The 27,050-nt window shown below is 33.5% G+C and overlaps 1 protein-coding gene and 1 pseudogene across 2 annotated transcripts in view; one reads left to right on the forward strand and one right to left on the reverse strand.

Annotated features, from left to right (window-relative positions):
- The window catches only part of LOC148623220 (ribosomal protein S6 kinase alpha-5-like), a 64,454-nt gene extending 40,223 nt beyond the window's left edge, over positions 1–24,231 (forward strand). For both annotated transcript variants that reach the window (XM_088564882.1, XM_088564881.1), the window contains exons 12-16: positions 146–290; positions 4,852–5,022; positions 8,318–8,521; positions 8,999–9,149; positions 16,717–24,231. In XM_088564882.1, coding sequence (XP_088421008.1) covers positions 146–290; positions 4,852–5,022; positions 8,318–8,521; positions 8,999–9,149; positions 16,717–17,345 — 1,300 coding nt within the window. In that variant the 3' untranslated portion in view covers positions 17,346–24,231. The remainder of the gene's footprint in view (positions 1–145; positions 291–4,851; positions 5,023–8,317; positions 8,522–8,998; positions 9,150–16,716) is intronic.
- LOC148623221 (uncharacterized) lies at positions 431–4,339 on the reverse strand (annotated as a pseudogene).
- Positions 24,232–27,050: the final 2,819 nt, after the last annotated feature.

Consider the following 27,050-nt stretch of genomic DNA (forward strand, 5'->3'; position numbering starts at 1 on the left):
AAATGAGGTTGCCCAAAAATACAAAATTGGATTTTCTTATGAAAAAGCCAAGGTGTCCAGATTAACTATAAGTTGTTTTTGACGACAGGATTACCCAAAATTTCAATCTGTGGCTTGAAGTTTTTAGGCTTTTTGTATTTTGTAGAAAATGCAGACATAAAGAAACTAATACAGAGTATGCTGTAAAAATTGTAACAAAAAGGATTGATTGCAATAGGGAAGTAATGATTCTGAAGCAGTGCCAAGGTCATCCTAATATAGTAACATTGATAGATGTATTCAGTGATGAGGTAAACAATTATTTTATCAACCTATAGTATTTTCTTATCCTTTAATATTCAGCTTCCACAGGAAGTGAGTGGATTATAATGTATCTACACATCATAGTTCTGAACTTGTGTAAAAAATTTGGCCTCCTAAAAGTTCACATTTATTTGTACTTGTTTATGTTTTGAACCACTGTAAACTGATCTAGTAATTGGCCAGTCTGTATGCCTTGTCCAACTGTAAACTGATCTAATAATTGGCCTGTCTGTATGCCTTGTCCAACTGTAAAGCGATCTAGTAATTGGCCTGTCTGTATGCCTTGTCCAACTGTAAACTGATCTAATAATTGGCCTGTCTGTATGCCTTGTCCAACTGTAAACTGATCTAGTAATTGGCCTTTCGGTATGCCTTGTCCAACTGTAAAGCGATCTAGTAATTGGCCTTTCGGTATGCCTTGTCCAACTGTAAACTGATCTAATAATTGGCCTGTCTGTATGCCTTGCCCAACTGTAAAGCGATCTAGTAATTGGCCTGTCTGTATGCCTTGCCCAACTGTAAACCGATCTAGTAATTGGCCTGTCTGTATGCCTTGCCCAACTGTAAAGCGATCTAGTAATTGGCCTGTCTGTATGCCTTGCCCAACTGTAAACCGATCTAGTAATTGGCCTGTCTGTATGCCTTGTCCAACTGTAAACCGATCTAGTAATTGGCCTGTCTGTATGCCTTGCCCAACTGTAAACCGATCTAGTAATTGGCCTGTCTGTAAACCTTGCCCAACTTTAAACCGATCTAGTAATTGGCCTGTCTGTATGCCTTGCCTAACTGTAAATCGATCTAGTAATTGGCCTGTCTGTATGCCTTGTCCAACTGTAAACTGATCTAGTAATTGGCTTTTCTGTATGCCTTGTCCAACTGTAAACTGATCTAGTAATTGGCCTGTCTGTATACCTACTTTGTGATACCCGTGTCTTAGTGTTGTGAAGGTTACCTACTTTGTGTTACCTGTATCTTAGTGTTGTCAAGGGTACTTACTTTGTAACATCTGTATCTTAGTGTTGTCAAGGGTACTTACTTTGTGACATCTGTATCTTAGTGTTGTTAAGGGTACTTACTTTGTGTCACCTGCAAATCAAATATGTATCTGTATTGAACCAGTATCTTTCAAACTTTGTACTATGTTTTGTACATAATGTAGATGTGCACCTCCTATTGTGAATAAATTTTAGAAATATCTAATATGACCTTTTACCTGATGAACCTAGTCATTTTTTCAACAGTATGTGTTATCATAAAAACATGAAGTACTTATATTAATCAAAAGTAGCTATTGTTGTGAAGTATTGTTTTAGCCAAAATAAGATTGGAAATCTGCAAGAAAGAGTTATTGTTATAGATATAGCCCCTACCATGGCATTAGGACTAACTTGGGTAGGATGAAATGTTCTTTGCATTGTTTTCCCTTTAAATGTTGTTTTTTCTTATGAATCAAAAGCAAGAAACTATTGTTTTTTTATGAGTAGAAAAATTGTGATTGAATAATGGTATGATGCTGTCAATGTCTAGTTTATTTTCATAGGTAGGCACTTAGTATTGTCATTGTCTGTTTCAATTTCATAGGTAGACATTGGTGTTGTCATTGTCTGCTTCATTGTCATAGGTAGACACATGGTATTGTCTTTGTCTGCTTCATTGTCATAGGTAGACACATGATATTGTCATGGTCTGATTCATTGTCATAGGTAGACACATGGTATTGTCATTGTCTGCTTCATTGTCATAGGTAAACATGTGGTGTTGTCATTGTCTGATTCATTGTCATAGGTAGACACTTGGTATTGTCAGTGTCTGCTTCATTGTCATAGGTAGACATGTGGTATTGTCATTGTTGGTTTAATTGTCATAGGTAGACACTTTGTGTTTGCCAAGTAATAACTTATATAATAGTTATTGGATCTGAAGCAAATTTTAAAAGAAGGTCCTACCACCTAAGAAAGGTCTTAATTTATTTGGGAGGTTGTGGACGTAACCATTTAAGAGCGAAAAGGAGCATTGTATAAACATTTGTATTAAGTACTTATACTATTAACCAAGAAATTTTCGTGTGATATAAACTTTTACGATTTTCGTGAGCCTGTGAAAATCGCGAAAGTTTATATCCGCGAACAAGTCGGGGAAATTGAATTGATCAGGTTGGTTGTCTTGTGTACAGTTTTACCATTGAATTTTCAACTTCCAGTTGATCAAACACAGTTCTCTTTTTTTTTATTTTAATTTTCGTCTTAATACCCGAAAAAAGGTAAGATAGGTATATAAAATATTTATTTTTAATTCACAGTAAAACAATGTTTTGTAGCATTTTTAAACTTTAAAACATCCAGTTTATAATCACTAAATCATGGGGGTTTCAAACATCTGTAGTACATCAGCACAACTCTCATTTCAGCATCCCTGATCTGCGCCATCCAGTTAGAATAATGTTGGTTTCTTTCCTGATTTTCTCCCACGCATTTGTAATCCATCTGGCATTCACAGGTTTAATGTTTGAAAGTTTAAGGTCAACATCACACTCTTTAACAGATTTTCCGGCTTTCAGGTGTGATGAAAAACAAACTGCGATTTTACTACCACCTTGAATTGAGCATTGCCCTGTAGGTCTAACGGTTGAAGTTCACCAGTACATCCACCAGGAATAAATTTCACATCGAAGATGTCTGAGAGGTAGATCAAGTCTCTCGCAAGTCCTCATTACATATGGAATGATGATCTTATCCACAAAACGAAGCGTGGTTTCTTCATTTGACCGGTGGTTTTCCAAATGCCAAATATCCCAATATTTTTGGAAATTAACTTTTGGATGACAATTTTCAGTTTTTCCTTGGTACAATAACTGGGGCGGTAATAGGTCACCCGACATGGTGCAAGACAACAATGCAGTTATTTGTCTTTTGTCTTCTAATCCAGTTATTTCCACCGGTTTGGCACCTGAAAGTTTGAAAAAAACCTTGTAAAAACTATTCAAAAGATCAACACCTAGTTTACTGTTATACAAACAACTTGACCACTAAATCAATAAAAAAACAACTTCTTGTAATTGAAATCTAGGACACTAGTATTAAACACCCCCAGGGATTAAAAGGTAAAACAGAAATTTAAAATCCACTTAATTGTGAACAAAATATTGTTTATGCAGCGATTTTTACCTTTCTTTATTTTGATTTAAGCTTGGGTTGTCTGATTTGCATATCATGAGTTAAATTCATATTTTTTTCAAAAATAAAATTTATTTGAAATATAAATTAGACAAAATTCTTGGTGCATAGTCCAGTTTCCCCAAGGAATAATGCTGATGTTGGTTTGGTTAAAATTGATAATCATTTCATGTGGAATTTGACGTTCAGTGACAACCGTGTGGATGCTTGCGAGAAAATCAAGTTTCTGCTCTTCAAAGTCAAGAGGCAGTTTACGGGCTGCCTTTGTGCCTTTCCCTCTGACAAATCCAATTCGTCTTAGGAACGATTCTGCCCAGGAACATTCAAGACTGATGTGACCTGCATTTTCACGTAATAGGTTTGTTGCTTTCTGTTGAATTATTCCGGTAGCACATGCTATCACAATTTATTTACTGACAATAGCTCCCGAATTGCAAAGTTTATGAACATAGTTAATTACATCCTCGTCATACTTTCCGAGCTATAGCGATCTTCCCGGTTTTGCTTTGGGAAGTTCTGACACTGTACTGTTGGGTGAATGTTCTAATTGTCTTAAATATTGTTTCTTCATAGAATGGATGGTACTTTCACTGTTTGCCTAGAAAAATGTCTAACAGCACTAGCATTTCCATTCTTGTAAGCATATCAGGCTCTCTGATTACTGTTATATTGAGTATATTCTACTCTTTTCCTTTTACCACTGGAACGTATGGCAGATAAACTGAAGAATTTGCAGCCTTTGTTGTTTTTGCACTTTCTGGTGTTTTTTCCAAATTTGGATCAGGCAACAGACTTTCCAAATTACTAGTACAAGTATTTCCATTCTGAGTTTTTGTTTTTATCAACCACCTTGACAAAGACATCTTGCAATTTGAAAAAAATATAATACCCGAAATTGAGTTTGTGTTCACAAAATCATTCACCCATAAATATCGATAGGCAGTTGACAAGACTAAGTCAATAACGTTAACTATACAATAAATGGCGGTTCCCCGTCATATAGGAGGGATATCCATAGGAAGACATGACAAGATAAAGGAAGATAACTCATTTTTATTTGTAATTTATTTGACAAGATATGTGTAGATCCCCGAATATTAATTTTCAGTGATGTTAATATCTCAAAAATTAGTACCTGTGAATCAGTCCATTGACTAAAATTCGTGAAAGTTTACGAACACGAATATTAGTTGGTTTACAGTATCCTGCTCAATTTCAATGGTTTTGGAGTATACACCTAGTTTGAATTTGGATCTTATCAAATTGGTCAATGTCATGATCCAAAGGATCCAAAATTTAAAAAATATTAATTTTAACAAAAGTTGAAATTGCAGCAGTTTGATACATTTATGGTAATTATATTTTGTCTTGATAGTTTCATACCTATATAGTGATGGAGTTATTAAAGGGAGGAGAATTATTAAACAGATTAAGGAAGAAGAAGACTTTTACTGAACCAGAGGCCAGTGAGATCATGTGTAAACTTGTACAAGCTATATCATTCATGCATTCAAAAGGAGTGGTCCATAGAGACCTTAAACCAGAGGTAGGTGTTGATCAACTCTACATTACTACAATGTATGTAGAAGACAATAAGATTATTATATTAAAAAAGTAATTAACAGAAACTTAACTTGTTTTGTTAAAAAAAGAGCCATAGTCAAAACATCCAGAAGGTGTTTGTAAAATTTGTTCAGTATTGTACAGTTAAGCTATTAAATCAGATGAAATGAATGACTTTTTGTGATCTTGACTTTAGACATAAGGGGGCATTTACTGCTGTCAGTATATGTGTGTGTGTGTGTGTTTGTAGATCTCCTACATTTTTGGTCACATGAAATTCCACTTACCCTTAATTTGTAACTTATTTTGCAGCTCTTACAATGTGTGAGCTTTTTGGTTTCACACACAAACTTTCAATTTGCTGTAATTATGTCAAAAATATCTGCAACTCTTTATAGGTTTGAGGATTGAGTTATTGGAATGATTCCAAAATTATTCCGGAGCTTTGGTGTAACAAGTTACATTATGTGTGAGCAACTGTCTCCTATTGACTATTATATAATTGATTATTTGTTGGATCAATTCTTGTAATGAATTTGTTGATATACAAGTTCAGTCTCTTAGGTATGTCAGAGCAGATTTGTATTTGCACCCATATATTTCTTAAATGATATTATCATTCATTGTCCACCCGCATATTTATTACATGATATTATCATTGAGTCTCCACCCACATATTTCTTAAATGATATTATCATTCAGTGTCCACCCACATATTTATTACATGATATTATCATTCAGTCTCCACCCACATATGTCTTACATGATATTATCATTCAGTCTCCATCCACACCTGTCTTATATGATATCATCACACAAACTTTAAAAAAAAAAAAGAAACCTTTCTTTGGAATCAGTCACAATAGTGGAGTTTTTTTTTTTTTATAAATGAAGAATTTTAACAGGGAGGAGTTGGTGATGGAATGTAATGAGTATGTGAGCTTACTCCTCAGTTTAACAGGAAGGAGATGAAGATGGAATGTAATGGGTATGTGACCTTGCTCCTCAGTTTAACATGAAGGAGATGGGGATGGAATGTAATGGGTATGTGACCTTGCTCCTCAGTTTAACATGAAGGAGATGGGGATGGAATGTAATGGGTATGTGAACTTGCTCCACAGTTTAATGTGAAGGAGATGGGGATGGAATGTAATGAGTATGTGAGCTTGCTCCTCATTTTAACATGAAAGAAAAAGTGATTGAATGTAATGGATATATGAGCTTGCTCCTCAGTTAAACAGGAAGGAGATGGGGATGGAATGTAATGGGTATGTGATCTTGCTCCACAGTTAAACATGAAGGAGATGGGGATGGAATGTAATGGGTATGTGAACTTGCTCCTCAGTTAAACAGGAAGGAGATGGGGATGGAATGTAATGGGTATGTGAACTTGCTCCTCAGTTAAACAGGAAGGAGATGGGGATGGAATGTAATGAGTATGTGAGCTTACTTTTTGGTTTAACAGGAAGGAGATGGGGATGGGATGTAATGGGTATGTGAACTTGCTCCACAGTTAAACAGGAAGGAGATGGGGATGGAATGTAATGAGTATGTGAGCTTACTTTTTGGTTTAACAGGAAGGAGATGGGGATGGGATGTAATGGGTATGTGAACTTGCTCCACAGTTAAACATGAAGGAGATGGGGATGGAATATAATGGGTATGTGAGCTTGCTCCTCAGTTTAACAGGAAGGAGATGGAGATGGAATGTAATGGGTATGTGAGCTTGCTCCTCAGTTTAACATGAAGGAGATGGGGATGGAATGTAATGGGTATGTGACCTTGCTCCTCAGTTAAACAGGAAGGAGATGGGGATGAAATGTAAAGAGTGTGACCTTGCTCCTCAGTTTAACATGAAGGAGATGGGGATGGAATGTAATGGGTATGTGAACTTGCTCCTCAGTTTGACATGAAGGAGGTAGGGACCAAATGCAATGAGAATTGAACTTGCTTGGAGATTTCAGTTTACATGAAAGAGATGGGGATGGAATGTAATGGATATATGAGCTTGCTCCTCAGTTAAACAGGAAGGAGATGGGGATGGAATGTAATGAGTATATGAGCTTGCTCCTGAATTAAACATGAAAGAAAAAGTGATTGAATGTAATGGGTATGTGAGCTTGTTCCTCAGTTTAACATGAAAGAGATGGGGATGGAATGTAATGGGTATGTGACCTTGCTCCTAAGTTAAACAGGAAGGAGATGGGGATGGAATGTAATGAGTATATGAGCTTGCTCCTCAGTTTAACATGAAAGAAAAAGTGGTTGAATGTAATGGGTATGTGAGCTTGCTCCTCAGTTTAACATGAAAGAGATGGGGTTGGAATGTAATGGGTATGTGACCTTGCTCCTAAGTTAAACAGGAAGGAGATTGGGATGGAATGTAATGGGTATTTGAGCTGTCTCCTCAGTTTGACATGAAGGAGATGGGTATGAATGTAATGAGTATGTGAGCTTGCTCCTCAGTTTAACATGAAGGAGATGGAGATGGAATGTAATGAGTATGTGAGCTTACTCCTCAGTTTAACATGAAGGAGATGGGGATGGAATGTAATGGGTATGTGAGCTTGCTCCTCAGTTTGACATGAAGGAGATAGGGACCAAATGCAATGATATGTGAGCTTACTTGGAGAACTCAGTGTACATGAAAGAGATGGGGATGGAATGTAATGGGTATGTGAGCTTGCTACTCAGTTTAACAGGAAGGAGATGGGGATGGAATGTAATGAGTATATGAGCTTGCTCCTCAGTTTAACATGAAAGAAAAAGTGATTGAATGTAATGGGTATGTGAGCTTGCTCCTCAGTTTAACATGAAAGAGATGGGGATGGAATGTAATGGGTATGTGACCTTGCTCCTAAGTTAAACAGGAAGGAGATTGGGATGGAATGTAATGGGTATGTGAGCTTGCTCCTCAGTTTGACATGAAGGAGATGGGGATGGAATGCAAAGGGTATGTGAGCTTACTCCTCAGTTTAACGGGAAGGAGAGGGGATGGAATGCAATGGGTATGTGAGCTTGCTCCTCAGTTTAACATGAAGGAGAGGGGATGGAATGCAATGGGTATGTGAGCTTGCTCCTCAGTTTAACATGAAGGAGAGGGGATGGAATGCAATGGGTATGTGAGCTTGCTCCTCAGTTTAACATGAAGGAGAGGGGATGTAATGCAATGGGTATAAGAGCTTTCTCCTCAGAATTTTCTTCATGTGCATTTTGATTTTGATTATCCCACTTAGGTCAGAATACTCATCTACTTGTTTGTGTTATTTTCTTTGCAGAATCTCATTTTTGAAAACGAAATAGAAAATGCAGAAATAAAGATTGTTGATTTTGGATTTGCAAGATTCTTCAAACCTGAGATGCAAAAGTTAGAAACACCATGCTTCACACTACCTTATGCTGCTCCAGAAGTATTAAAAACATGGACTACTAAAGATGGATATGATCAGTCATGTGATCTATGGAGTCTTGGTGTTATTCTGGTTAGTAACATGTAGACAATTGGTCTCATAATAAATCATTTATTATATAACCTTTCTGTCTGCAACATTTCTTGTAAATGCAACTTCTCCTAAACTGCTGAAGGGGGTCTCATAAAATTTTATAGGAAGATTAGGCATCATTTCTACATAACTTTGGAATATAATTAATGGGGAGATACCCAAAGGAAAATAATTGAACTTAACTGCTCTGTGGGGCAGTGTTGACTGTATGATTGTTTGTTACCATTTACAATGCTTGACTGTAATATTGTTTGTTACAGTATACTATGCTCCCTGGGATGGTGTTCACTGTATGATTGTCTGTTACAGTATACTATGCTCCCTGGGACGGTGTTGACTGTATGATTGTTTGTTACAGTATACTATGCTCCCTGGGATGGTGTTCACTGTATGATTGTCTGTTACAGTATACTATGCTTCCTCAGACGGTGTTGACTGTATGATTGTTTGTTACAGTATACTATGCTATCTGGGACGGTACCATTTCAAAATTACAGTAGTGAAGATAGTGCTGAGTCAATAATGAAAAGGATTAAAGGGGGACAATTTGATTTTTCCACTGTTGGCTGGAAGGATGTATCAGAACAGGCAAAAGATCTCATTCAGGGTTTGTATATTGTGTAAATGAATTATGGGTCTATGTTTATAAATCGTTAGTTGGGGATCTGAGTATATAAATCGTTAGTTTGGGATCTGAGTATATTAACCATTAGTTTGGGATCTGAGAATATACTTACCATTAGTTGGGCATCTGAGTATATTAACTGCTAGTTAGGGATCTGAGTATATTAACTGTTAGTTTGGGATCTGAGTATATAAGTTAATCGTTAGTTGGGGATCTGAGTATATAAACCATTAGTTTGGGATCTGAGTACATAAACTGTTAGTTTGGGATCTGAGTATATTAATTGTTAGTTGGGGATCTGAGTATAAAAACTGTTAGTTTGGGATCTGAGTATATTAACCGTTAGTTGGGGGTCTGAGTCTATTAACCGCTACTTTAGGATCTGAGTATATAAACTATTAGCGTTAGTTTGGGACCTAAGTATATTAACAGTTAGTTGGGGACCTGAGTATATAAATCACTAGTTTGGTATCTGAGTATATCAACCATTAGTTTGGGATCTGAGTATATTAAAACCATTAGTTTGGGATCTGAGTATATTAACTGTTAGTTGGGGATCTGAGTATATTAACCGTTAGTTTAGTATTCTATTCTATTTTATTTTAGGACCTGATATATAAACCGTTAGTTTTGGGATCTAAGTATATTAACCGTTAGTTGGGGATCTGAGTATACAAACCATTAGTTTGGGATCTGAGTACATTAAAACCGTTAGTTTGGGATCTGAGTATAGTAACTGTTAGTTTGGGATCTGAGTATATTAACTGTTAGTTGGGGGTCTTAGTATATTAACTGTTAGTTTAGGACCTGAGTATATCAACCACTAGTTTGGGATCTGAGTATATAAACCGCTAGTTTGGGATCTGACTATAAAAAACTGCGAGTTTGGAATCTGAGTATATTAACTGTTAGTTAAATTTAGAGTGAAAATATAGAAGTTACAGCATATAGAAATTTGTTCAGCTAGTTTGGGATCTGAGTATATTAACTGTTAGTTTGGGATCTGAGTACATAAACTGTTAGTTAAATGTAGAGTGAAAATATAGAAGTTACAGTTATAGAAATTTGTCCAGCCTTTTGACAACAAGGAGTTAACGTATACTGATTATTTTATACACAAACTGTTGTTACTTAAATGATACCTAATAAAGTAAACCGTTTTCCACAGAATTAAATAAAACCCTGCAACAAAATAATGTTGGAATTTTTATAAAAAAAAAATGCTTGTCTTTCTAGGGCTGTTGACTTAAGTGTACTTTTTGTTGTTGTATTTTTGTAAGCCCGTGTAAGACAGGATGTATTATGGTGTGCTGTTGTCCGTCTGTCCATCCATCCATTGTCCACACTTCAGACAATAACTCAAAAACACTTTCATCCACTTTTATGAAACTTTGGTGAAGCTTTTGATTTTATAAATTTCAGATTTTTCGTTTCTGTGTTATGATTTTTTTTTACTTAAAGGAGAAGACCATGTTATTGTGCAAGTCATAAATATCAAAACTAATCTGTTAAATATTCATGAAAATCAAATTGAACTGAAATAATTTTCTTTTCTTAATTAATTAATCAAGATTTATAATTAGGAAATTTGAATTTCCTGCCCCTATGGGTGCCACCATGATCAGTTGAACTGTGACGTCACGAAGTAGGTTTGTAAAGTGAAAGTAAATAGGTAATTGATTACTATGTCCGAAGAAATCTCAAATTTGGGACTTTCCCCCTATAATTTCAACTCAAAATAAATAGAAGAAGAGATTAAGGCACAACATGTAAGCAAATATCGGACATCATTGATGAACAACGGGATTTGCAGCCAGATGACTAGTATTTATAAGGAAAATCTTATGGCTACTTTCATGACTTCCAAAGAATGTTCGTGTTGCTGGTAAAAAAAACTTTTAGAAGATTTCTCTTTTATCATTTGTGCAATCGTAAGTTTGACAAGTCATCATGTTTTGGTGATTAGATAAACAGGATCGTAGAAATATTTACGGAATATCCTTTGTTTACATATTATTTGCAGTACTTGTATCAGCACCAAACGTCACGTGACGTCACGATCCAATGGGAAGCTATCGGTACAAAGTCTGACTATGATCTCCCTTCAAATAGGAGAGTTCTGCAAGATGGCTATCCACTTATATTTCAAAGATTTCAAACTTTGCATAGCCTTGAGCATTTTATAAAAGCACATTTTGCATTAAAGGTTATTTATTTTTGTTTACGTGGGTATGACATAAGAGCCTAACTTAATGCAAAGGTGGTCTTCCCCTTTAAAGAAAGGGGGATTTTCAAGTTTTCAGACAATAACTCAAAAACACTTCCACCTACATTTATGAAACTTTGGTGAATTGTTCATATCTATTGATGTAACTCCCTTCTGATTTTTATAAATTTCAGATTTATCCTTGTTATGAGTTTTTATACTTAAAAAAGGGGTATTTTCAAGTTTTTGCACAATTACTCAAAAACACTTTCCCTAACTTATATGAAGCTTTATTGAATTGTTCATATCTATTGATGTAAGCTCCCTTTGGATTTTTTTTTTATAAATTTCAGACTTTTCGGTTCTGTGTTATGAATTTTTTTACTTAAAAAAGGGGGATTTTCTAGTTTTCGGACAATAACACAAAAACACTTTCTTCTACTTTTATGAAACTTTGGTGAATTGTTCATATCTATTGACGTAAGTTCCATTTTGATTTTTATAAATTTCAGATTTATTGTTTCTGTGTTATGAGCTTTTATACTTAAAAAAAAGGGTTATTTTCAAGGTTTTGCTCAATTACTCAAAAACATGTACACTAACTTATATAAAACTTTGGTGAATTGTTCATATCTATTGATGTAAGTTCCCTTTCGATTTTTATAAATTTTAAATTTATTGTTTCCGTGTTATGAATTTTTATACTTAGAGTAATCAAGGGAACCAAGGTTATAGTGGTAATTAAAAGAATGTAATCCAGGGACAAAGACCAGACATAGAAAACAGACATGTACAACCAAGAATATAAAGTAACTAAAATCATACATACAAAGTAATAAAAGCAGATAAGCAACTCGGAATCCACTTAAAACTGGATGCATGGACCAGGTGCACTGGTAGGATAAGCGTCCTCTGCTTTTCTAGAAACACCCGCCGAGTTGCTCATAAAAAGTCAAGTCCGTGGTAGACGAAAGAGGAAAGGAAAACTATGACACGTTGAACATATCAGTTTTCATGGCACAGATGGATACACACCATAATGATCCACGAGTTCTTGATGACAACCATAAAACTTCTGTAGTGATGACTTCAATCTTGTAGCAACATAACCCTGTTCCAGAAGCCAAATTGTAAGAAGTATAGCACGATACAAAAAGTCTGCATAGAAAAAGAGGAATTTTATGTTTCTGTGTTATGAAGTTTTACTCTTTAAAAAAAGCCAGAAAACAGCCAAGGAAATTTTATTCATTGAAAAATCGTTGAAAAAAGGACCATTTGTTTTGATGATCGACTATTAGATATAAAAGGTACTTGGTAACCTTGTCAGAAAAGTGTGTTTTGAACAAGATAGAAATGTATGGGTGAAAAATGAAGACAACAAACTTAGTTAAACTTGAGGTAGCCTTGATAATACATAATTTTTTGTGCATTTTTTATTTACTTGGGGGTGGGGGGATATTTGACAGGGCTCACAGTATTTCTAGTTGACCATATAAATTCATTAAAAGCATAAGGACAAGTTAAAAGGGCAACAGGTGTATCATGCACTTAAAGCGCAGCTCTTTATTTTCCATATTATGGGAATCCATACTGGAAGTTCCAATTAAAAATTTTTAGTTAAGAAATATCTCCAAAATCAAAAACTAAAAAAGAACAGATAAATTGTTGTTTAAGTGATTGATAGGTTAAGGTCAAAAGTTTTAAAAGGATTTTTTCCTCCAATCATTAAAAAATCTAGGAAGGGGAAAAACAAGCCCAGCTCCAGCTTAAAGAATTCCCAACAGATCTGTAAAAATTAATTTACTTCCACTTCATTGAGAAGGATAAATATTCTTACCCTTATTTTGTTTGTTATAATTATAGTAAATACCAGGTAACCTGAGAAAAAAAATGCCCTATAATATAGCTAAAAACAGTTTGTAAATGTTAATTAAAATCTTTAGTGGGTCATAATATTTGGTCTCAAATTGATGGGGGAGTTTCTTGGGTTCAGTCAGGTTCATTTTCTTACACTTATTTGACTTCAAAATTTTTTTGAGCCCTTTCTTGATTAACAGTGACTCTTCCCAAATCTTTCATCAAAGTCTGACATGTTTCAAACTATTCAAGCTTTACTTCAACACTAATGTACTTCCTTTCCTTATATTATATTGTACCTAGAGGGAATGTGAGACAGAAAAAAGCTTTTTTTTTCAAGTAATAAAGGGTGTATCCAGCTTGCTTTGTTTTGATCTGGACTATTGGTATAATTTTCAGTTTTCTCAGTTATAAATTGAAGTAGGTTGTCTGGCAGAACAGCTGAATAAAGTCATTGCTCTCTCAGTTTTTTTCTAGTTTTTAATATGGTTTTTAAACCAGTATTACCCCTGAAAAGAACCTTTTCCATGTATCTTCAAAAAAACTTTCTATAAGTGCCATACATCAATTGGTGCCTTATTATTTACCAGTGGCAATTTCTGAAATATGCCAAAATTTAACTTAAAAACATTTTTTTATGTTTTTCTTTTTTTACATTTTATGAAAGCTTTGGTATTGCAAGTCTAATGAGACCAAAACTATCAAAATCAGGCATGGGACTACAAAGAAATGGCAATTTTTATATCATGCCCCTCGGTGATATTTTCTCTAAATTACTTAAGTAGCTGTCTTTGTAAGAATCATGCAAAATCTGAAAAATGCGATACACCCCAAAAAAGTCTACATATTTTTATTTTTGTAATTAAGTTGTTTTATGGGTCTATACTATGAAGTGTGTAATTATTCATTCAAATCTGCCTGCTCTTAGGAGATAATCCGCATCGAAAATCCAATAGATTCTATTGTATTTGAGTGCCATTTACAGAGTTATTTCCCTTAATTTTGAAATCTACACTGCATTCTATATATTTTTGGCTTGATGTCAAGTTATCAGTCAGTTTTACTGATGAAAATCTTGTTGCTATGTTGTTTTTTTAATATACCTTGCATAATGCACCTCATAAATTACAGCCAGATTACCAATATCACTACACTGATTTTATGGGAGGGAGTAATCAAGGGAACCAAGGTTATAGCGGTAATCAAAAGAATGTAATCCAGGGACATAGACCAGACATGGAAAACAGACATACACAACAAAGAACATAAAGTAACTAAAATCATACATACAAAGTAACAAAAGTAAATGAGCAACTCAAACTCCACTAAAAACTGGGAGCATGGACCAGGTGCACCGGTAGGGTAAGTGTCCTCTGCTTTTCTAGAAACACCCACCGAGTTGCTCATAAAAAGTCAAGTCCGGGGTAGACAAACGAGGAATAAATCAGTTTTCATGGTGCTGATGGATACACCATAACGATCCACGAGTTCATGATGACGACCATAAAACTTCTGTAGTGATGACTTCAATCTTGTAGCAACATAACCCTGTTCCAGAAGCCTATTAGTTAGAGTTCTAGCGCAATACAAAAAGTCTGCGTAGTTTCAGCAAGCTCTGGCATAACGTATGAGTTGTGATATGAGCACTCCATATGCAGGAGCCGAAGGGATGTTGCCACAGATGAAAGGAAAGTTGACAATTCTGAATGAAAAGTCATCACGTTCATCGTAAAGTTTGGTCAATAGTTTTCCTTTACCATCGTTATCTAAGTGTAGGTGAAGATATGAGGCTGACTTCACAGTGTCTGTAGTATCCTTTATCTCAAGTTCTTTTGGGTAGATGCGATGTATCAAATCCCGAAATTAGGATTGTTTAAAGATAATACGTCATCTATATAGCGGAAACTTAGATTGAAGGATCTAGGCAAACGATATTCTTTCTTTCTGATCAGATCAGCTATAGAGTCAGCCTCATAAGAGTGAAGGAATAGGTCAGCAAGTAAAGAAGCACAATTTGTTCTCATTGGAATGCTGACCGTTTGTTGAAAAACACATCCACCACACTGGACAAATATGTTGTCGATTAAAATTCCTCTGTATATTTGGAATTATTTCTTACAAAGTATGAGGAATCTCTACCAAGAACTATATATTTGTATCTAGGTGTACCATCTTTTTTGGAAAAACAATGATGTATAATGAAAATGGAAATAATGACTAGCAAAGGCAATTTTCATCAAATTATGCATTTCTCTGAAATATCCCATCATAAAGTTGCATACCATTGCTGATCAGCTTTATTATGACTATTTTTAATCAGAATACACACAAATAATGCACTTGCAATGCATAGGTACAGTGTGATTTTGGTACTGCATGAGGGGGGGTGGATTTGACCCTGAAGTGGTTAGTGAGACGTAAGCCATGTTGGAGTTACTGCTCTTTTTCGAGGTTTTTTTTCCACTATTTTAAATGTTATTTCTTTAAAAAAATCTTGTCCTTTGTCACTAGCAGAACAATTGGAACCAAATTTGGTATGAATGTTCGTCAGGGTATTCTGCATAGAACTGATGTGAAGAATATCTGTCAAAAAACTTTGCTGCCATTGCTAAAAATTGAACACTGGGGTCAGTCAGAGGCGTTTTACTTATATCTCAAAAAGTGTTTAGCATGATGAGCGCTATCTAAAATTGTCAAAATTTTGTGTAAATCTGTTGAACCATGTTTCATGGAGTTATGACCTTAAAAGGTGAAAAATGGTGTTTTTGCAATTTTCAGTCAATATATTGAAAACTGTAATAGATATAAACTTTTTTATGGATGAAATGTTCCTTATGATAAGTTCTACAAAAGTCGTTCTTGTGTCAAAAATGATGGACGACTCCTTGTTAGAGTTACTGCCCCTGAAGGGCAAAAATTGAACCAGATGTGTGATTCAGGCTCAGGGGAGCCTCTTGTTTTGACATTTTTTTTGCTATTTTAATGGTATTACTTTTTAAAAAATTTCTCCTCAGAAACTTCTGGACAGAATATAATGAAAATTGATGTGATTGTTCCTTAGGTATGAGTTTTAAGAATTTTTATCCAAGAAGAACATGTGAGTGATTCACAAAAACAAAAATCACAAATATAAATTCAAGAAAAAAAACATGGAAATATTTGATTCCAGATACGTGAAATAATTGTCACAAATATAAATAGTAATATGCTGGTGGTCTTGGCCTCTCACATATTTCAGCAGATTTTAAATCTTAAAGCACTTTAGCAGAATATCAAATAGTAAATACTAAATCTCTTATTAACAATAAATAAAAGCACAACGCTGTGAAATCATGAAATTCATACCACTCATGACCTCAAAATTATACCACTGATGACCTCAAAATTAAAAATATACAATTGACTTGCTTGATTTATATTAGTATTTCAATTTAAGGAGAATTAAGGGTTTATGACCTGTTTTAACACAAAGTTTTTCTCCCTTAGGGTTACTTACTGTAGAACCCTCTAAAAGACTGACAATGGAGGAATTAATAGAGAATGAATGGCTAAATAGACATAATAGTTTGGTTTTCTCATCTACACCACTACGGACACCGGTTGTTCTTAATTCTACAGTCAATAGTCAACTCAGTGTAACATTAGGTGCCTTTCATAAAGCTACTAGAGAAGGTTTTAGACTTCAGGATGTAGCTAAAGCTCCACTTGTATTAAAAAGACGTAAAATGATGAAAAACTCAGTGGAAGATCGTAGCTTCTCTTCAGATAGTGCAAGTTCTGGTGAATCATTGAACCAAGTTAATTCACAACAAACATTACAGAGAAAGTTATCCAATGTTTCTAGTGCTTCTAATACCTCATCTGTTTGTAGTACAGGGTTTATTCCTCATACACACACACATGTAGAGGAACAGAATGAGGTCTCTCAGGAAACTGATAATGTCACTCAGTTATTCCAGAGTAGTCGTGGTGATAAACGAAAACATAGCTCAGACGAAGATGTTATAGTCATAGAAGACAACAGTGAAGAGTTTTCAGCAAGTGATGTGGATAGTTTTGTTCTTGATAGTGAAGAGGAAGTAAGTCGGACTAGTCCAATAGTTATAGACGATTAGTAATCAGTCAGTCGGATTAGTCCAATAGTTACAGACGATTAGTAATCAGTCAGTCGGATTAGTCCAATAGTTACAGATGATTAGTAATCAGTCAGTCGGATTAGTCCAATAGTTATAGACGATTAGTAATTAGTCAGGTCGACTATACACAGGAAAAATTGCAACACATGTTTACATATGTTTCATAAAAACATATGGAAACATGTTAAGGACCAATATGGAAATACATGTATATGTTTTTATGGAAATACTTGTATATGTTTTTATGGAAATACATGTATATATTTTTATGTAAATACATGTATATGTTTTTATGCCTATAAAATCACTTGGAAACAACAGTTTTCCTTAATTATATGAAGACCTTTTTCATACTTTAAGTCCTATAGAAGACATATAGTTACTATTTGATTTTTTTACCTGTTTTTCATGAATTAATTTGTTAGTCATAAACATGTTTTTCATATGTTTGTCATGGTGGTCGTTAACATATTAGAAATATGTTTTTTTTTTTTCAGGTGTTTTCAAAACATGTGAAAAATATATGTTATAATTTTTCCTGTGTAGTCCAATAGATGATTAGTAATGAGTCAGTCAGAAAAGTTATTTAGTTTTACGGGACTAGAATGTTCTATGATTTTTTTTTTGTTTGATTACAAACTCATTTGAAGTACAATTAATTGTAAAGGTAGGTAAACTTGATTATTTTGGGGGTTTTTGATCCTTCTTGATCAAAATACCTTATGTCACCAATTTATTTCATGAACTTCCATACTGTTTTTGAACAATTTACATAATATAGTTCATATATAATTCCTTTTATATCAATTACAATCTCTTTCAAAAGCAGTAAATATGTTTCAAGCAATTATTCAGCCTAACATTTATTCTATCAATGTACAAATAAAATTAAGATCTAGAATTTATAACAAATGAAGATTTGAGGGACTTCCTTTTTCAGATTTTGGCCATGAAATATGTTATAAATTTGCTTTGAAGAAATTTAGTTTCTGCAAAATGTGTGAGGAATCATTTGATGTTAAAAATGTTCTATTTAACACACACATCAATCTTAATCTGTACCCTTTCATCAGTATTTTATAATTGATACACAGGAAGTGAAGAGCATTTATTTTAACCAAGTAAAATTGTTGGGAAAATTCAAATTGATAAAAAACATCTATTTTATTAAATCTTATGTATATCTAGGAAACTATTTTTTGAATGTTAAATTGCAAATTAATTTTTGAACAGGTTTTAAAAAATATATTAATAATGTGTAAATGTGTGTGAAGTTCGATACTGTTTAATTATTGATCTACAGATTATATTCATACTCCCCATGTAATCAATAAAAAATTAAGAATCTCCTGCTTTAAAATGTAAAATTTGTGGTAGGTTTTTTGGTTAAAATTACTCTTTTGTCTGTGCAAAATACAAAGTAATTAAATTTTCATATTTTCACGTAAAAAAATTGCTTTTAAGTAAAAATATCCTTAAGACAGAACTGTTACACAGGTTAACAGCATATCTCTGAAATCAGTATTAAAGAAACATTCAGTTTAAAAAAAATTGAAGAAAAGCAGTTTTAAGTAATATGGGAAATGCAAATTTATGATAACAGTTCTATTTTACATGATATAATCTTTGAAATTGAGTGTATAGTACTATTTTCACAAGAATCAAAAACCTCTAATGCTAACAACACTTTCATTTGTTTTTGTATTGGGGATTTTTTTAGGGGGGTTCTATTGGGATATGTGTGTGTGGGGGGGGGGGTGCAAAAAAATGGTTTGTAAAGAAAAACTTTCCATTTTGTGAGAAAATACTAGAGTACTAACCAGCCATAAATGTCCCGAGTGAATGGTATGTGTTGTTTTAAATGTAACAGTTTTGTTTGTTTATTTTGTAATTTTATGTCAGTTTTCTCAATAATACAGAAATATACCACTTGAACTTATAAATTTAACCTCAGTAACTTTATTCTTCCTCTATAAAGGTTCTTTTTATACAAAAAACATATTTTTATTATTGGTTAATTGAAGTGGACTTTTTAATTGATGTTATATGTAATAAAGTAGCAAATATAAACTAGAATTCATCTTTCAAATAGATTTGTCTTTCAACCTTGTTGTTGCAACTGTAAATACTATGTGTGAAATCACCCATTCATCATTTTTATAGTTGAAGATTTGACATAGTCATGTATTACATTCCATTTTAGATTATATTGACTACATAACATTTTATTGTATATTCTCATTACCTTTTCTTGTATATTGATATTTATCTTCAAGGCATTATGCAATTTAGGCACTTTAGATTGAATGTCTGATTTGGAGAGAAACACTAGATCTATAAATCTTCAAAAGATTTGAAAGGTGAATACATTACAGTATTTGTGAATTTTTTAATTGGAAGTAGTAACATATTTGTTGTATCAAATTCATTGCTAAATGTCAAGATGGTAAAATGAAATACCACACATTTTGTGAAAGTTTTGAAGAGAGACCTTATTAGATATAACAGATTGATGGATACAAACGGTATGAGCTTTTTCTTTAAGATTTCTGAAACAAATTGTGTTGTCCTATGATTAAACTTTGGATGTAAATTTATTACTGATTGATCATCCTTTTTGTATTTATTGCTTAATAAACGCAATTTTCAACCTCGCTGTGATGTCAAATTATTTTAATGTATAAAAACTTCAACTTTTGAATTGAATAAAATATTGAGCACAATCCTTTTTTTGGTCTTGATTGTTGATGTACACATTTTACTGTCCCACAATGTGGCAGGGTTTCATTTAATGTCTTGTTAGATGCCAAATTTTTGTTGTTCTGAATTCAGTTGGAGAAAAAACTTGTTTTTTGCATTTATCATGTTTTTATATGAGGGATAGAAGACTTTTGATATTTCTGTGCAATATATTGGTGTGAGTGGAGGGGGCTTTAAGTGTGTTTTCTCAGTTCTAATTGGTTTGAGACTAGGTATATTTCTGGGGTAAATAGTTTAGTTTACTTAAGTGCAGTCAATGTTATCCTGTATTGGTGTATTAGAGTATATAGGCTTCATTGAATGAATCATAGCACTTTTTTAAAAATTGGCATGAAAATTTTAAATCTCAACATTTAAGATTGTATATCAAGTACAAAAGCAATGAATTATTTTCAAAATAGAGATTCGAGAACTATTGTTTATTTAATGTTCTGATATATACTAATGTGAATTTTGTGTACATTGACTGACAATGTTACCCATCAGTTGATGTTAGCCTGCTTCTCAGTAATTATGTCTTTGGATTGTTTTATTATGTATTATATTTGTATATACCTTGTTTATCCCTAAAGTCAAGTAAACTTAAATGGTAGATTCTCATCCATCCTTCACAAAAAATAAGGGACGGGTGGGAGGATTTCATTTTTTATTTGTTCTAAATCCATAGCCACATCAGTTTCAAAGAAGAAACACATTTCAGTCACCAATAAATGAAAGATTTCCAGTGATAGTATCTCATTATTAGAAAATAATGCAAAAAAAAATCCTGATTTTGAAATTCTCATCCTAATTTTTAAACTTTTATTGTCATTTTTTTAGGGACAGGTTGAGAATCATTGATTTTATTTGGTGTAATGGTCTCATTATACATTTATCTTTTTACTTAAATTTGAAAAAAAATGTACATTTTGTATATAGAGATTCACAGGTTTATAGAACTTTGTAAGACAGAGTTGTTACTTTTACAGACATATTTATATATACATATGTTTTTGTCTTTGTCCCAAATCTCCTGCATAATTGGGAGGGGCTGTAGAATTTGGAATTCTTTGAAATATTCCATCCACAAGTGTGGGACTGAAGAATTTTGCTTTCTGTCCAATATTTCATCCATAATTGGTTTCCTTGCATAATTTCAGTTTACCTTGATGAATTTGAATCAGACTTACACAGAATGAGGCTTGAGAGAAAAGTTTTAAGGTCAATAGTTCAAAAGGTCAAGGTCACCATTACATTGTCTTAAATAGATTTTTGAAGATGAAGGACCTTGTGCATTGCTCTTGTTATTTGGTGTTTGATTGTGGTTTTTTTTGTTGTGTGCCTACCGTACTATGTAAAACTGTAGTACACTTTGGAGAAAATTAGTCAAACTAAATGATAAGTGACCTTATGTTGGACAGTAGTGTAAATTACTGAATATTTGTTGGACACAAGTATATTCTAGTGACCTAATTCCTGACAGTAATACACTTTAATGGACTGTTTCAGAACTGATGTCAACTGTAGTAAACTGTTTAGCTGATGACCGACTAGTATACTTCATAAACTATTATCAGATTATAGTATACATTATTCAACTAATGTCAGACTGCAGTATACATTGTGCAACTGATGTCAGACTGCAATATACATTGTGCAACTAATGTCAGACTGCAGTATACATTGTACAACTGATGTCAGACTGCAGTATACATTGTGCAACTGATGTCAGACTGCAATATACATCGTACAACTGATGTCAGACTGCAGAATACATTGTTCAACTGATGATAGACTGTTGTATCCATTACTCAACTGATGTCAGGCTGTAGTATACATTACTCAACTGTTGACAGACTGCAGTATACATTGTACAACTGATGTCAGACTGCAGTATACATTGTTCAACTAATGTCAGAGCGCAGTATACACCGTTCAGCTGATGTCAGGTTGTAGTATACATTGTACAGCTGATGTCAAACTGTAGTATACTTGAAATTAATGTCAGACTATAGTATACTTAGTTCAACTGATGTCAAAGTGGTGTATGTTTACAGACCTGTTGGATACAAAGACCGGTCAATTATCCTGTTTGTAATTTAGTTTTGCATAACATTGAATGGGAATTGGAGTTGTAAATACCGGGGATCAGTGATCAGTGATCAATATATTTCAAAGTTAAATCAAGTCCAAGTATTCAGTCTTTAGGGTTAGTGACTCATGAACAATATCAAATTAGTTATATATAAAATTGATATTGTGACTCCAATAGTTTAGCTATGAATTGTCTTAATGACCTCTGATCAAATTACATAAAAAAACAGTTAATTTTTGGTTTCTTTTGATGAAATTTTGATAGAACTGTTATTATGACAATATAAAAATAGGAGATTTGGTATGATTGTCAGTGAGACAGTCATCCACCAAAAGTCGAGGAACAAACAATTAAACTTTTACAGGTCATCACACTGTCTTCAATGACAGGCATACCATAAAGCAAGCTGTCTAAATGTCAATACTTTAAATTACATGAGTTTGAAATGATAAAGGCCAATGTTAGGAAAAAATTGAAATGTTTTTATGTGCCAGAGTAACATCTGGATGTTTGATCATAAGTAATCATGCTTTTTTGTGAATAATACTACTTTTAATTATTACTAGAATGTTCTCATGGTATATTTGTACTGTCATCATGACCTGTAATTATTTGAGCTCACTTATACCAAGTGTCCATGTCAGCTCACATAATGTCCTGTGTTGTTTCATACTGTGTACAACAAAGGAATTGAATTCTATATCTAAAATTAAAACATAGTGTTTTGTGCTTATAACCAAAAAGAAAGTCTTTAGCAGCCTACCTCCTACCGAAAACTGAAAGTGAATATTAGGTATTTACACTGACTGTTGTTTGATGGAAAGTGAATACATGTATTATATATGTCCACTGTAGGATGCTACAGACAAAGATCAACATAAAACATAGAAAATTTGGAGGATAAAAAGATCATTAATTATTTTGTTGTATTGTTTCTTGTAACAAGAGCTTTTGTCATAACTCCCTTATATTGGACCCACAGGAGAAGTTCTGTCTCTTTGGAGACCATTTGTCATAACTCCCTTATATTGGACCCACAGGAGAAGTTCTGTCTCTTTGGAGACCATTTGTCATAACTCACTTATATCAGACGCACAGGAGAAGTTTTGTCTCTTTGGAGACCATTTTTAGTAGTTATGTAAATGAGTGTGATATTTTTTCAGTGACTATGAAATGGCATAATTATTTTTATGTATAATATTGAAGTATCAGGAATCATCTAATATTTAGCCCTTACTTCTCATTTATTTGCATGTTCACCTTGAAGTGGTTCCAGTTTACATATTGAGATTTTTCATTCACCAATGAAGCATGTAAACAACATTGTTTTTTTTTACATTATGTCACAAAAAAGTAGTTATAATGTGGATATGCTTAAATGTTTTTTTTTTTTGGTATAAAAGCAATTTTTGTCATAGATATTTAATTTCTATCTTATTTTTGCATGTTACTAGTATGTGTTCTTAATAGTTTATTCAGATGTTTTACTATTTATCAGCAAACCTTTCAGAACAGAAATAGTTTGGTATTTTGTCTTTTATTGAATTGAGCAGATAACTTTCCAGAACTGAAATGTCTTGTTTACTCTGTTTCTGGCTCAGTTTTTAACCTAATTATGACTTTCCTAACTTGTGCCTAAAAGTCATGGTGTACAATTATTTGTGAAGTGATTCCATAAAAAAGATAAAAGGAGTTAATGAGATGTACATATTGGTAGCTTGTGCTTTTGTTACATGTAGGTAAATTTAAGATTTTATAGTTAAATAAGTTTTAGAGAATCTGTGATTTCATTTAATGAAATAGAAGTTTCATCTACTTTCATATTTTATTTAACATTTCAAAAATGTCTTAATTTTAGAATATAATTGTATTTCTGTTAACTATTGTTAGTTTTTAATGGTTACAATGTTTTGTTTTACTATATTGTTGTAAAAAATCATATTATTATCATTTTATGCACCATTGATACATCGGTGATTTTTAATTAATACAACTTGAATTCACTTGAGAATAAAAAATGGTAAAATTTGACAATAGCCTTTTCATTTTAAGGTACTTTCTACTTAACTACCAGTAAGTGAAATAGATTCAGGCCATAACTTATTAGGTAAGTTCAGGGGTGGATCAAGGATTTTAGATTAGGGTGGGGGCACACAGTTAAAATGTCGTGGAGCGGAGGGAGGTGAACAATTTTTTTAGGTTAAATTTTTGAAATATTCGTCTAGAGTGGGTGCAATGTAGAGATCTTTTGTGGTAAAATTAGCGAGAAATTAAAGTTTCAACCTAAAACCGCCTAAATCTACCACTCACAGCCCATGCTTTGGAAATTTTAGGGGGCGCACACCTGCCACGCCCCCACCTGAATCCGCCCCCGAAGTTTGACTCGCTGTCATCAAACTGCTCAAATATTAACAAAGAGAATGCTGAATTGAAAGAATATTTAAATTCTGTAAATCAACTCTGGAAAGAGTAATCAAGGGAACCAAGATTCTACCGAAAATCAAAAGAATGTAATTCAGGGATAAAGACTAGACATGGAAAACAGACATACACAGCAAAGAACAAAATAACCAAAATAATACATACAAAGTAACAAAAGTAAATGAGCAACTCGGAATCCACTAAAAACTGGGAGCATGGACCAGGTGCACCGGTAGGGTAAGCGTCCTCTACTTTTCTAGAAATAACCGCCGAGTTGCTCATAAAAAGTCATGTCTGTGGTAGACGAAAGAGGATAGGAAAACTATGACACATTGAACAAATCAGTTTTCATGGTGCAGATAGATACACCGTAACGATCCACGAGTTCATGATGACGACCATAAACTTCTGTAGTGATGACTTCAATCTTGTAGCAACATAACCCTGTTCCAGAAGCCAAACTGTAAGCAGTATAGCGTGATACAAAAAGTCTGCGTAGATACGGCAAGCTCTGGCATTGCGTATGAGTTATGATATGAAAACTTGATACGCAGGTGCTGAAGGGATTTTGCCACAGATGAAGGGAAAGTTGACAATACGGAATGAAAAGTCATCGCGTTTGTCGTATAGTTTGACCAATAGATTTCCTTTACCATCTATTTCTGATCAGACAAGTCAAACTCGTGAAATAGAGGTTCACTCAAAAGCTAATGACGGATCAGGAAATTCTCGGCCTAAAGATACATAATAGTAGAGATGATAGTGGTCAATTTGTAACAAAAAGACGATCAGAGGATCCATGTATAACAATTATAGGTTCAAACACTGATCCGAACAAGCTCTCCTTGCGGTACAGTGGGAACAAAATATCCGCATTTACTTTGAGTGAAAATGAAAGTTAGGGCTTGAGTTTGGTACCCGATGTTCTGCTGTTGCTTTCTACTAAAATGATTTCGACTCTGACACAGAAAACATGGGTAGTATTATAAAAACTCATTTGTATCTTTATCTAAGAATATAGTTTCTGCCTCGAAAAGCCTTTACATTTTCTAACCTTTATGAAATCACTGAGAAAGATATAGATCTGATTGACAATTGTAGTAAAAGGGAGCACATGTTATCTGGAGATCAGAATTGACGAACTGACTCTGAACCAGACTCTACTTCTTATATTCACATTGACAACAATTATGAAGTGAAGGGGATAGTTAGTCAAGACTGAGGAAATGTTACTATCGAACATTTTTTTACCATTAAACTATAAAGTCACTCTGTCAGAGCTACAAAAAGCTATGTTTAAATAGAAAATAGAAGTCAGGGGTTGGAAAATATCAGTAATGAGATGCTCAAAGCATCACTGAGTTATATGAATCACTGCTTTTCAAAATTATTTAATGCAATTTTCTTTACTGGTTATTATCCCAATGTCTGACAGCTTTACATCTATGAAGCAGATGACCCAAAAAGGGCAGAAAGATATAGAGGCATCGCAATGAACAATAGGGTAGGCAAACTTTTAAATATTATATCTACTAATAGACTAGACATTTTATTGATAGATAACAAGATAATTCACGACACTCAAATTTCTCAAAAAAAAAAACATCTAGAACCTCTGACCACATATTTGTGCTGAAATGTATCATTGATGAGTATTGACATATTGGATGTAAGATAGTACTGTTACATGTATTTGATACTTTTAAACAAAATGTGCCATTTCTTTTTTTTTCAAATACTTTGAAAGAGAACATCAACTTAAAATCATATGCAATACTATGAAGTACATGTATTATTTCAGTCATCAGTAGCGTAGCTAGAGTTAATGTGTACGCCTATTTTACGCGACGAGGGGCCTGGCGAAGCCCCCTGAAGCTCCTGGGATTTAGAAAACGCAGACGGTGTTTTTAATTGAAAAAAATTCCTAAAAAGCTAGGAATTATCGCAGTTAAGATCTCTAAAAATAATCATAGGAAGTTGAAATTTTACAATTTTGATGATTCTTGTATATTTGCCAGAAGGATTATTGTCTTATTGTTGAAATCCATTAAATAGCGGAATGTTTAAATTTGTTTTTTTATAGATCAACTACAAATATCAACTATTGGTATCAAAACATGCAAATGAAAAAAAACACATCATGCAGATATCAATCAACCTCTTTACTGATTTCAGAAGAGTTTACAGTTCTATTCCGTCTAATAAATGAGTGACATCTTCCTGTTTTTGCGTGATGCAAAACTGTCAATTACTTTCTCTACGTTTATAGGAACTTCTCGATGAATGTGCAAAAACTCTAAAGATTTTTTTTATGTGTACGCCCGGGCGTTTTGACGTAAGTATACTCGCCTGGTCATTCTATATTTTAATATTTTAAATCAGATTTAATTTATAAAATATTGTAATCATGGGAAACTTTTTGAATCATC

Source organism: Perna viridis, chromosome 2 (assembly GCF_037379345.1).
Source record: "Perna viridis isolate PV_CMFRI_1.1 ecotype Kerala chromosome 2, ASM3737934v1, whole genome shotgun sequence".
NCBI lineage: Eukaryota > Metazoa > Mollusca > Bivalvia > Mytilida > Mytilidae > Perna > Perna viridis.